General features: G+C 34.7%; 1 protein-coding gene across 1 annotated transcript; it reads left to right on the top strand.

Moving 5' to 3' along the window:
* The first annotated feature begins 2,642 nt into the window (after positions 1-2,642).
* LOC113498767 (orcokinin peptides-like) lies at positions 2,643-13,232 on the top strand. Its single transcript, XM_026878910.1, has 8 exons — positions 2,643-2,891; positions 6,094-6,181; positions 8,116-8,170; positions 8,874-9,418; positions 9,881-9,945; positions 11,185-11,286; positions 12,695-12,826; positions 13,010-13,232. The coding sequence occupies exons 2-8, from the start codon at positions 6,104-6,106 to the stop codon at positions 13,134-13,136; spliced, it is 1,104 nt and encodes a 367-aa protein (XP_026734711.1). The 5' UTR covers positions 2,643-2,891; positions 6,094-6,103; the 3' UTR covers positions 13,137-13,232.
* The last annotated feature ends 1,043 nt before the right edge of the window (positions 13,233-14,275 follow it).

Genomic DNA, 14,275 nt, shown 5'->3' with positions numbered 1-14,275 from the left:
TTTACACGTCGACCTCGAAACATCACGAGAAATGACCCACCGGCACACACTACTGGCTGGTGGAAGCCCGCGGTCGGTGTATGAGGGATTGCAACGCTTTGCCGTACACCGACACAGAAACGCGGATGCCGTAGGACGGCGGTTCAGGTTTAGTCAGTCAGAGACTGACACTACCCATTTCCTAGTGGCTGTCCATGCGGATTCCCCCGCCTTAACAAAAGAAAAAAAGGACTTTTTAATTAATGCCCCAAGACACTTTTTAATTTTGATTTACAAGTTTTTTTCGTTGTATCAGCTTCGTTAAACAACGGACTGACCGTTGATAATGAGGTTGATGTCGACAGGAAAAGTTAATTCACAAGCATTATTTAATATTTTCAAATGTTGTATTTCCCTATGTTGCATAATTTTGCAAGGAAACATGTACTATTATATTTTAAAATGACATCACTTTTATATTAATTATGAATATTTAAAGCCAAGAGCGCGACACGCATTCGATAGGTATTTGTTTCATGGCTTTAATTAAAAATATTTTCAGTACATTGCTCTCTAAATATCAAATAGGGTGAACTATTATACCAACATTCAGATCTATACCACCACATCTGACTGTATGATACCAACATATAGTCAAGGAAATGAGTATAATAAAACAATGCCTCACAAGTTCCTGGGTTAGTTAAACAACATAAATAAAAATTAACTATCTTTGCGCCCAAAATAGATGTGACATGAAAAAAGAAAATTGGAAACAAATGAATAAATATATTCAATTGGTATTTCACAACAACTTCAGGTAGTAATGACAACAGAAAACTAAATTTCAAATGTAAGTTATTAATTAAGCTTTAAGCATTCAATCTTCCATCATTAAGTCGTTTTTCATTGTGAAAGAATGCGTTAGGACGGAAACGGAAGTTTTAGGGAATCGAATACCTGGGTAAAACCGGCCAGAGAGACTATGTTCTGTAATAATTTCCGCTTGAAACAAATACAGTGAATCATACTCAAAATTGACACAAGTATGATTTTCCCTAAACATTGTTTTGCAATTTGACCTCAACATCCCACGTTTTTCCCCATGGATAATAGTGGTCTTATTTGTGCTAGCTAAGGAATGAATGACACGTAATTCGTGTTCCCGAATTGTACTCAACTTGGACCCGTTCACCCGGTTAAGCTGAGGGCCGGCAGTAATCTTTGTGGAGACAATATTATTGGGCAGTCATGATAGAATATTGAAACTTTAATATGTAATATTTCTGTATGAACCGTGGTTACGTTCTTTATAAAGGCATTTTGTTTAAATATCCTTGTTTCTGTTGTGACGTAACATTTCTTCTTCTTTTCCAAAAACGTTTCCAGTACTAACGCTGTTGAATCCCTCCAATAAGTACTGAACTGACACGTCACTTGTCGAATAATAAAATATCAATTCTATTCTACTGCTCAAAGCGGCAAAAAGTCCTCTGATTATAACAAGCCAATTTTAAAACTAGTTCTTTACACAAATAAACACATACTGAATCCAAAACACGTAACAGACCATTTTCTCCCCTCTAGGGCAAATAAAAACAGTTAAAAAGTCTACAAGCCCACACGATTCGATGTACTTGTCAGAAACCGCTTAGTTCAAAGGAAGTGATCGTTCGATTGGCAAAGGAACGTTAACTTATACATGATAAGTCAGATACCCTTACCTGATGCGAATGCCAACTTAACTCTACCCTCAGTAATCAAGTTTTCCACCCTTACGATCCACGCATTACTCTAAGCTCTAAAAGGAGTTGCCGTTGTTAGAGCGAGATGCTACCACGTGCTGTATTGTGCGTCTGTCTTACACGATGGAAACTGTCCAACTTATCATATTTTTAGTACAAGCACTGTAGCTCACGAATAATTATCTTTTAATGTGTCAATCATAGTGCTAGTAGGGTCGTATAAACAGTTTCATATATTAAATATATTGTATAGTAGCTGTTGCTCACGGGAACATAAAATCTAGTTAAAACAATTGCTTTAACTCTGGTAATAAACTACCTGTGTACCAACTTTCGTCAAAATCCGTCCAGTGGTTTTTGCGTGAAAGAAGAACAAAAATTCATTCAAACTTTTGCGTTTGTAATATTAGTAGGATGTACTTGTATTCAATTCATGTACAAAATTGTATTTTTTTACAAATGAAGTCATTATACATGTGAATAGATTATACAAATAGGACAATGTAGAAAATAATGAACACCTATAAAAGAAGAGACAGAGTTTCGTTTTACAATTCTTAATTGCAAGAATATTAATAAAACTGGTCCTATCCTTGCAGGACCATACTCTGTATCGCAAATCTTAAAGCAGATTAAGTTAAATCCAGAAAAGAAAACGAGTCAAAATGGATAAAGTACATTGCATTAAGTCTAAGCCTGCGCTAAGAGTAACTGTATAGATCTGGTTTAAAAGCTGGAATTTCCAAACACTTTTTCATAAGCCCCCTATAATAAAATTAAGGTACTGAAAAATCATTGAAAATAAACAATTAAGTAAGTTTTAACTTCGAAGATGTTTGGCTCATAACCTTTCAGAAGTATGTGACTATTTTATTTAACATATAAGTAGGGGTAAATAGCACATTATCCTATTTGGTTAACCTTTACAAGTTTTGGATGTAAATTAAATATAAACCTTAAATACCATAGGTAGGCTTTAGCCACATTACTGCATATTTGTAGTTACTTATGTTAAAGGTGGACAGTTATTGCAGCGCTCCGCCCGCCCGCCCATCGGCCGCCCAGAAGGCTCTCGCGGGTATATAAAGCTCGCGCGCGCCTTCAGCGGCACATCGCAACACAACCACCGTCGATCACGAGCTCTCCCATCCCCCGAAGATATCACAGGTTCGTAATTCTAAATTTTTTATATTATATTATTTCATACATTTTCTTCATTAGGTAATTTTTTTCTGTGTTTTTCATTAAAATATTTTACTGCTTTTTTTTGTGACTTTTGGTCAGTTCTATATTATTAAAACATCTATTATATTTACAAGGTATAACCCTAGATATGCAATCAAAATACATTCTAACTGTATAAAAATCCTAATACTTTTATCATTTAAAAACATTAAAAAAGTTTGAGGTCCTATTTAAACTTTCAGACCTGATAAAGTGCACGAATATAATTTTAAAAGTAACTGTAGTATCTCTAACTGAAATTATTATTAACAGTTTTATCATGGTTCTTGTACTTAACAGCCGTGTATTGAAATAAGTTTTTTTTTTAAATCGGGTTATATTAAAAAAAATATCATCGAAAGTAGTAGAAAATCTCACATACCGACTAACCAAATCACTAAAATTAATTCTATTTATTTCACTAAAAAAATCTTATTTTATTTACTAATACACCTTTGAACATAATTCGCATGTAAATAAAATTTATCTATTTTCGTATTTCTAAAATATTGTGCTTTTCTAAAGCTACACCGCAATAGGTACCTGAATAAACAGTGCAATATCAGTAATACTCGTTACATATATCAATGATTCTTTCCACATCGTTAGACTATCACTCGTGTAGAAATTGCTCTCATATCCGTTGCTTTATGGCATTCGGTCCATTTTATAATAACACTCCTTTCTCATTTCAAACTTCTATGCGATAATATAAATACTGCGATGGAAATATTGCATTTTATATTATATTTAAATTCGAAAGCAAATGATGAATAATTGTGTGAAATAAAATATACATTTGCTTCTAAAAGTATACGTCACTTCCTAATTTGAAAGTTAATCAATAAAATATGCTGCCTATCTTGAAACAAATAACAATTGACGGGGATGATCAAGGGAATTGCAAAGATCACCATTTAATTTAGGTCTCGACGTATTTATTTTATACTTTAAATTGATAAACAAAGACACTTTGTTCTTTACAAAATTAAATGTTATTTACTTTTGTAATTTGATTAAAACCTCTTTACAGACAGTTCCTACTTTTAAACTCCGTAAAAAACTCGTCAGTAGGATTCGAACTAAATTCAATATTTTCAATTTGAGAATCGGATTACCAGCACTTTAATTTAGCTTACCCATATAGCAACTAATGAGAACATAGCTGTGAAAATATTGTTAATCTTTCCTAGGTTCCTAATAACTAATATCGGTTTTATACTCGGCATCATTTCTCTTAATACGTCTTTCACTTTAACCTCATGAATGGCTCCTGAGGCGGTCAAAGAAGGTGTTATCTTCCGTTTTGTTTAAGTCTCTCGGGTACGCCCGGTTGATACCTGTCTTAGAATTGTGCAAAGCCAACGTGCCATGCTCCCTTTCAAGAAAAATATAAGCTTCCATTATATTGGATAATACATAGCTATTCATTAAGAGCTTAAAATGGTCTAAAAAGTCGTACGTACGGGTACATCATATTTGTGAGCTCTTTTAAATCAACATTTGTATTTAAAACAAAAGAAAAACGAAAGTTGATTATCACTTTTACCATAAAAAACATCAGCTAAATAATAATATAAATGAAAGCTAAATAATATTATTAAGTATCTCGTCTAATAATACAACGCTTTTATATCAAACCCGAAAAGAATGCGGCTATAATTCCTACACATTTCTATATTTGGATTAAAAATTGGTTTAACCCAATCGAGGGCCTGATTACTTGCACGTGTAACAAATTCCCACAACATACCGTGACCAGCTTAAGCGAGAACCGATCAAAACTCATGCGGAATTAAATGAAAGACAGTATGATTGATTCTGGTCTTTTCATAGCCTCTGTGTGACGTGATGAAGATACATTCACGCAATAAAAACTGACAGTTTCGCGTGTATCGAGTATGGACTGTCAGTTTAGTTTTGTCATACATTTTATATGCCGTCAGGGCGTCAGAAAACAGTCGACTATCGATTATACGAGCACTTCTTACATCTGATAATACACTTTATATGATTAGTAGGCCGTGCGTTGATGTCTTTAAAATAACGATGTTTTAAATTTACTTATCATCTGATAATCGATATAATGAGGATAAAAGACTAGTAATTAAAAGTTTTATAATTAATTTCGGGAGACAATAGTAGGGATGCAAACTCAAAAGTTTATTAAAGACCTCTTACCCACAAAAGTATTAAAAATATTTTAGATATAATATTAATTAAGTTTACAAGATAAGCATAAATGTTTTCGGCACGCAACGAAAAAGATATCACGCAAGAGAAACATATATTGTCTGTACAATTTCATAAAGCCGCTACCTTTTCCAGCTTTAATTAAGTACGTAATTTAAATTAACCGCCTTCATTTATATTATTTAGATAAAAGAAAACCGTTACGTATAGATATACTCAGCTTATAAAAAGGTTTAATCACAGTTTAACGGGCTAATCCAATGAATGAAAATGGTTTCAAAGCGCCGTTTAATGCTTTTTTATGTATTGTGATGCAATTTTAAATAACTAGCTGGGATATTGAACATAATATTTGAACTTTATACAAGTCGTAGTATATTTCTATAAATCCCGTTATAAAATATTTATTCTCCCCTAAAGCAATTTGAACGCGAACGGAGACTAATATATTTCAACCTTCGCCTTATGTGAAAACTACAAGTATATTCCTTAAGATACAGTATTGCCGTATGACGTCTTAGAAGTACAAAATAACAGGAAGACACAACATTATTTGAACTCATCAACATTAAACAATTCCATAAACTTTATGAAATATTACATAAAATAAAACCTTCTGAACTTCGAACTGAACATTTCGTACATAATTGTCGGTATACTGGTGTGCTATACATATATAAACACATTGAGGAACAAGTAATATATTAAGAGGATATTTTCCTTTACGAAATATTGGTTCTTCATATAACCGTTTGAGCGCTACTGTCCAGTAACGTCAATCGAAATAGGTTATATCATCAATATCGCGTATAGGTTGCTTAACTCACATTTATACTCGCATTTTAATTTTGGTATGTTTTAAATAGTTAACGTACAAAAACGTTCAAAGCTCTAAAAAGGTTTAATGCCTGCTTAATTGATCGATAGTTTTAACAGTTTGCAATTGTTGTAGATCAATTGCAATGATGCGTGGTGCTGGAGGAGCGTTGGCTGTTGCTGTCGCAGCCCTACTTGTCTGCTGCAGTGCTGATCCCCACCAGGTAAGTCCAATTCAACCCGTAAATTCCTCTTTTCAACCTCTATTTACCCCAAACAACGGTTTTTCACCACTCTAACACTAATGAGCTCTCTGCTGTAACAACACATATCTTTTAAGTGTACATTTACGCGACGCAAGCTAATTTATCCCAGAATGACGTCACTACTTACCCGTGTTGACCCGTCGCCATCATTGAAAGTGTTCCCCACATTGACTCAGTACGAAAGGTTTATTTTAAAAGGCTCACGAATCGAATAAACACGCAATAAATAGAATACAAAGAGGATTTATTTATAAATTTTCGTGACACAATCCTATCGAAATTGGCGATCGGTTTGAAACAATCTCTCTGTGGACAACACATGGAAGAGATAAGGATTGGTCCCGGGTGTAACAATAAATGATAACATAATATACTCTCAATTTTTCCAATCATGCTTTCAATTCGCCGTATTGTACTTATTATTTCCTGACAGTTGCCCAAAAACACAATAGAAAATTATTGGTTATTTATTTCGTTTGGATATTTATACTTTATTCGGACACATTGCCTTTGACCCACTGTCGTACAGACGTACCTTATTGTGAATCATTTCAATATTAATAAACAGCCTTGTAATTAGTACACCACCTATTTATTTGTCTACACTAAAACCTATTTCTTTGATGATAACGAATACAGAAAAAAAAGCTTGTAATAAATTCAAATTATATCCAGCTTTTACTATTTCATAAAATTTGAAGGCTTGTGAAGTTTAATTACTGTTGTACTTATTTTGTTTATCCATTTCTAATTTCAAAAAAGAGTTTTACAGTCTAAAAATACGTTTTACTCATTAAAGAAAATATGAAATACATTTTCTTTTTAAAGAATCGAAAGTGACATTACTGATGGTCTTAAAGATTTTTGAAGCTGTTACTTAAGGCAGTCATTTAGTCCAGTGACCCGTTATAAATATCACAATTTATCGAAATTACACAAAATTGTTAAAATCGAAATGACTCTCGCTTATTTTGTTGGTAGCACGAAATTCTGGACTTAAACGCAGATTTTAACTTTATCCCACAATCATAGCGATGGAATATAAATTGAGAAGATCTGATTGGCTGTTTCGTAGGAAATGTAATAACTACTAAAGCTTCCAATTATACAATTATAATCCCTTAATCAGTCACCTCGAAATGTCTTCTCAAATTTAGAATTCAATTGTTTATTGTCAGTGACTGAAGCTAAGTTCTATTTAATCACTTTAAGATATGAACGAAAGAAGAGGACTGCGCTTTATTTTCAAATCCATAACTTTAGTTTATTCTTTTCTAAAGCCACGTTCTATCATTAATAACGATCAATAATAGTAGTAGATATTTAAAATCCGAACTGTCATTTGTCATAACATCTATACCTATTGATGTTAATGAAAAAATGATGTAGGGAAAATCCCTCGACCACCTTCAAAATGTTAACTTTATATTACGTTTATATTATCATAATATATGTACCGACTCCGGTAATGGAAATGTGTGTTTAACATTCCAAAATAATCACTCTATTCCAACGAAGTTGATGGCTTTATATGCAAAGTTTACTCAAGGTATAATCACTGTTGAATCTTCAGCTGGCCCAGAAGTGGCATTCATGTTGGAATAATGATCAACCATACAAACCCCTTGTTAATATTTCCTTTGAATATCTTTGATTTAAATTCTTACTATGTTGACTACAATAGTTTCAAGAATCTTATTCAAATTCAAACGTCTTAATTTCTCATTGCCAATTTATTACAACGTAACAGTCATAGCCTCTGGTTAAATAAACAGAATACAAGGCTCTGTTGATTTTATACTCGGGTGCGATCTCAACGTTCAGACCTCAATTCACATGAACACAATATTTCTTAGTAATTCTGGGTGATGTAACAAGTTCTATTCCAACAGGATCAGGATGTAAGTGGCACCGATCACAATTCTGCTGAACGTTACGACGCCAACGGTAAGTCAGCACTTAAATATCATTCAATATTCAATTTGTACGCACACGGTATGCTAACACGGTGATTCAATACTTTACCTGGCACTAGAGCAAACTTGAACAACCACAAGAGACTTGAGAGAAACACAATCAATGTTGGATCGACATTCGTAATTTGTAAATTAAATTGACAAATGAGAATCAAGCTACGTTTGTTCGAAATTGCATGTGATCCATTTATTGATTGTGTTAGCACACCCAATATTCACACACCAATTTGTGCACTATCATCAGACTGCAATTTAAAAACCACATGATGTTCAGATTTACCACACCTTTCTGATTAATTATTTTATTTTAAACCCTACGTCAGATTTGATATGACCGGATTAGAACCCTAATCAAAAGACGTTTCACATGCACCGAAAATCCCTGCACAGTTACGTATATAAACCACCCAGAGTACTATTTTGTACAGTACGTCGAAATGCACTTAGTTTGTAAATAAACCCCTTTGTGCACCAGTACCATTCAGGTGATGGGACACAGCACCATCCACTAAATTGTCTGCACAACGTTGATCACGACGCTTTTGTACACGGTGCATACTTGTTAATGCACATTACTGGTAAGTACATTTTTTTGTAAATGCACATAATCGAATGTTTTTATTCATTAGCAATACACGATTGCCTATCGTTTACATTGCTTGACATTGTTACAGAATTTAAACAAAAAGAAGATTTCGAAGATTACATCCGCTTTCTGATGCAATATGAAAACAGTTTCGCGGATCGCAATGGTCTGAATGGTCTCGGAGGCCACTCTATGCTTGGCAGGAACACCAACACCAACGGACTCGGTGGTAGCTCCCTGTTGGGTAGAAACCTTGGCAACCTCGGTGGCAGCTCCTTAATTGGTAGAGAATTAAGGTTTGGAGGCCAAGGCAGGAACACCCATGGATTAGGAGGATCAACTCTCCTGGGCAGGAGCACCCTTAACGGTATTGGTGGTTCTACACTTCTGGGCCGAAACATCGAAGAAAGTAAAAGATTCGTCGACTCCCTTGGCGGCAGCAACTTTGTTCGTAACTTGGATTCTATCGGTGGAGGTAATTTTGTAAGGAACTTGGACTCCATCGGAGGTAGCAACTTCGTGAAGAAGAACCTTGACCAGCTGGGTGGCCCGAACTTAGTCAAGAGGAACCTCGACTCCTTGGGCGGAGGCAACTTCGTGCGTAACCTCGACTCCATCGGAGGGGGGAACTTTGTCCGTGAGCTGGACTCCATAGGAGGCTCTAACTTTGTCTAAATGCCTATCAATCACTATCTTAGTCATTCTACCCCTGTAATGTTTTCTCATACAACGTATAAATTGTGATACCTCTAAGTAAATTTTATTTATTGAAAAATTGTCATGGTTTATCATTCGGTGTTGATGTTTTCAAATAAATACTTTGCAACTTATAACTCGTATTTATTACCCGCGTATTGATATCGGCGACATTTTCGGGAACTATAGATTCGATAGATAGGAAAAAAAGTACAATGAAACACTGTGCATACTCGGGCGTATCATTAGTATTGAGCAGGTAAGATTATCGACTAGTCCATATTGCGTTTTGTCATTTTCTATAACATGATTTCTGCTTCCATAATGTTGGGTCACATACGAATAGCCCACAAGAGCGCTGCGCTAGATGCGCTGGGCAGCGGGAACTTAGTCCGCGAGGTGCGAGAGATTCGGCACACTGGCTACATGCCGTACCTCATCTCCAGGAGATTCGACTACGCCAGGTCAGTAACAATACTCATTTATATTGTCTCGTATCATTATCATATTCTCATTGTAGTAAAAAGGACTTGTTGAACATAACTTGTTGGACTTTCCTAGGTTACGCCAAATTTATGATTCGAACAATATCTGTTTTTGCCAATTTTTTCCTCCGCTTCTGTGCATTGTAATAATCCGTCATCCGCCATCAAATACAAACATCCTATATTACTTATTTTCATCTCAATTTATAGAAAATTCATTATAATTAAAAAGATGACATCATAAGATGAATATACCATGTTATGTAACAAACTACGCAGTCATTATCTGAGTCAATCGCCAATTAAGTGGGAAACAGCACGGGCCGCCCCGTCGCGATGCATAGTACAACGTGATGGGGTGCACGAGAATAAGAACTTCATTATGGCGTAACTACATCGTTTCTATAACATAATTATACGCCTACAACATAATTTTCTGAATTCGCAGATAATTTGAGTACAGTAAGAATATCATATGAACATGAGTTTCATAACAGAAGATGCATTTCGATTAACTTGATATAACTCTATCTAATTTGTGTCAGAATTTCACACGGCTGCTAAAACAAGCAGTTTTTTTTTTACATTTAAACAATATTATATTTAATAACGTTACACTCCGCAACATTTAGACGCCGTCTAGTCTTAAACTTGCACAGCTTGTATTTTGAGTACAAAATAACTCATGAACGTACATATAAATACCTAAATGCAATACATAATATAAATAAATTACACAAATGTGTGTGCTTATCCCACGACCTCCGGGTCAGCAGTCAGGGCAACTAACTACTAGACCAACAGGCTGTCGCAATATGACCATTGCATCTGTACATTTGGAACATAAACTATTATTGTGACATTTACTTTCATTCATTGATCACTGTCAGGGAAATAGGGAGACAAAAAGTTGTAGAACGTCACGAAGCAACATGTTGGTGTTGAAAACTTCAATATTATTGAAGGATGTGTATTAATACTGGAATAACAAGACTTAAGTAAGTGTATGATGCAACGGTTTACTCACGAGTATTTATCGGGATTACCCGACAAGTTCGGATCCAAGCGGAGCCTTTAATCACGAACCCCACGGTGTCGGGGTATACCGTTGCATCATTCAAATATGATTCATCAAAGTCGTAAAGTTAGTTCCTATTTGCAGAAAAAATTATTTCATTTCATTTCACTGTAAATGCTTAATGAAGTGTTTGGTCTCAGCCCGTACGGCGGCAAGCGCGAGCCCTGGCCGGTGGCTCCCATCGAGTACGCCGGATATTACGGAGATGGCCTCCCTAAGCGCAATTTCGATGAAATCGACCGGTGAGGCAGACATTCCTACATTTATTACTCTTATACTTTTTGTAAACAAGTCCAAGATAAACTTTAGTTTCGTCAGAAGGTTACTTATCCTACAAATATGTATTATAAATGCGAAAGTTTGTTTGTATGTATGTGTAGATGTGTGTAGGTTTGTTCCTTTTTCCTTCCTGTTCCTGTTCCTCCTCTTTCACCCAAAAACCACTGAACGGCTTTAGACGAAACGACACTTGGAACACAAATAGTTTATAACCAGGATTAACACAGGATAGTTTTTATCCCAATTTTATGTTACCGTGTTATCATTTTTGATCTGCAACGGGCGGGAACGTTACCGCAACAACTAGTTAAAACTAAATCCGGATGTGTTTATGTTTGCGCGGTTACCCGACTTAATCTCTAATTGTTTCATTATGTCTAGCTTGAAATATTTCAGCATTAGATCCTTCTTAAACAGTTACTTGAAATTACACGTTTAATATGTTCTCAACTTGTTAGCATAGTGTAACATAACATTCATACATTCTTTATGAAGCTTAGGGCTTTTATTCGTTGGCTTTTGTCTGTGACTGGACTACAGGCAAAATCCCTCACATTAATTTACCTCTCACGAGGGTGCCGTATGTGGATATAGCTTAATCATTTTAAGCAGTACTTAATTTAAATCTTTGGTGATGTAACAACGCGAGGAGATCACAAGATTAAAATGCAGTAATTCGCATGAAAAAAATAATACAATTTCTGCTACGATCGTAATCTAGAAGTTAACTAAAAAATTCGTGTTCTCGCCTTGTATTATACATATTCTATTTAATACTATCCCTTAATTCTTTCCAATAAAGCCAAGCTTATTTATCTTTAATTATTTTTCAGGATAATTTCCTTTAACATCCGACGAACAAATTAATTTACATCACTAAATATTTACGTTAAACACAAGATAATATGTTCAAGCACTGACCGCTTTTATTTCACGTACTTGGTTTTTTAAAACGAGATAAAGTGGGGCTGTTGTAGACATTTCATTTCGTACAAGACTCAAAAGCAGGCTTTATAATTACAACCGCAATCGTGCGTAGGTACTTTTCCATGTAAATACACCAATTTTTGTTTTCTAAGCTGATGAAATTTATATTTTTTCTTGAAAATAGCGAAGTCTCGAGAAACGTACGTTGACGTTTTAGTAATATACGAGGATCAAAGCACATTTTAATGACTAAGAGTTCTGACTAAGTGTGTTCTACGATTCTTAGAAAAAGTAGTTTCGTGAATTTCAAAGGTTCACTGAAAGTAAAATATTTTGACAGGAAGAAAACTTTGCACCTTGAAAATTGCGAACGATTTATTCATTTATCTCAAAATTACATTTATTATTAAACATGACATGTCTAAGGTTTGTTTACCTCGTCAGGTCTGGCCTGGACACGTTCGTGAAGAAGCGCAACTTCGACGAGATCGACCGCTCCTCCATGCCGTTCCCCTTCGCCACGAAGCGCTTCTACCACCTGTACGGAACCAACTACCTAGACCTTGATACCCCTGTGTAAGCAGTGATCACAGACTACTCACTGAGTCTCACTGTACTAAAACAACTCAAAGCTCTTTTCTACTTTGCTATTGTTAGAGCCATGTTAACCTAAACCAACACAGATTTCAAAAGTAAATTCGTTCAATCCTACGAAAGTTCCTGAGAATAGAATGGATGCTAATGTATGTCTCATTTCAGTTCGAGCTTGGATAAGAAGAGGTACAGGCAAGACTACCCCATGGACGAGATCGACCTGTCCCACCTGCCCCTCGGCTCCAAGCGGTCTCAGGACAGCTACCCTCTCGTTCCCCGCAATCTATTTTAAACAACTGAATCTCACCGTCCGAACAAATAACAATCTCATGTAATAGAATACTCCGGAACTCTGTGATTAACTAATAAAACATTCTAGTCAATGTTACAGTAATTGTCTTCTCTTTAACTTTCCACAAGTCTTTAGTTATTTTTTGTCTAAAAAAAGTTTTAACGAGATCACGAAGACTTTTAACAAAAGTTCCCTTGACCAAACTTGATAACGCTTGCTAAAGTCTCATGCTAGTAGACATCTCATAAATTATGTTCCGAGGATAAACCGTTTATTAAATTATTTGATATTATACATTTCTCGAATGTTATATACTCTTAGATACTAAATATTAAAATTTAAGGAGGGAGAGGTTTAGATCCTTATCTAAATGTTATATCAGTCTTAAATTGAAAATCTTTTAGAATATAAAGTTAATAAAATTTTACCTGTGAATTGTTTCTTATTGATATCGTATCATGTACTAACTTTCGTTTTAGTTTGTCTTGAGTATTTATGATTATAGAAGAAATAAAAATATTATGAATGTTAAACACGGTTTCTTTTTATTATTTTATCATAAATAAAAATAAAATCTGGAAAGTAAGTTCTTGATTACACAGTTCGTTATGTATTGAAAAAATAAATAATAAAAGTGTAATATTGAAATGGAAGTAAAACTAATTATTTCAATATGTAGCAAGGTCGTCAGATGGACTCGCTATGGAACAACAATAATTATTTTACTTCGGGATCATCTTAAAACTCCTAAGATATTATACTTAAATGATTTTAGAGCCACTTGGTTTGAAATTGAATACTTGTAACGTTTAAAGTATTTGTTTTGATTAGCAACTACCATCTATACTTACTAATATATAAAGCTGAAGAGTTTGTTTGTTTGAAAACGCTAGTCTCAGGAACTACTGATCCAAATTGAAAAATATTTTTGTGTTGAATAGACCATTCATCGAGTAAGGCTTTAGGCTATAAACCATCACGCTGCGACTAATAGGAGCGAAGATACAAAGAAAAATGTGAAAAAAATAGGGCAGGTATAAATCATAACTTATGTCTCCTACCCACGGGGACGAAGTCGCGGGCAACAGCTAGTTTTAAATAAAGATCGAAAGTAAACGCTACTTTATAACAATATACCT

This window comes from Trichoplusia ni, chromosome 11 (assembly GCF_003590095.1).
Source record: "Trichoplusia ni isolate ovarian cell line Hi5 chromosome 11, tn1, whole genome shotgun sequence".
Lineage (NCBI taxonomy): Eukaryota > Metazoa > Arthropoda > Insecta > Lepidoptera > Noctuidae > Trichoplusia > Trichoplusia ni.
The sequence above is the reverse complement of the archived record's forward strand: the minus strand, read 5'-3'. Positions and strand labels throughout refer to the sequence as shown.

Coding starts and splice junctions, on each gene's coding strand:
- LOC113498767 (XM_026878910.1), top strand. CDS start 6,104: ATGATGCGTGGTGCTGGAGGAGCGTTGGCTGTTGCTGTCGCAGCCCTA. Junction 6,182..8,115: donor GCAGTGCTGATCCCCACCAG/GTAAGTCCAATT, acceptor CTATTCCAACAG/GATCAGGATGTAAGTGGCAC. Junction 12,827..13,009: donor CTAGACCTTGATACCCCTGT/GTAAGCAGTGAT, acceptor GTCTCATTTCAG/TTCGAGCTTGGATAAGAAGA.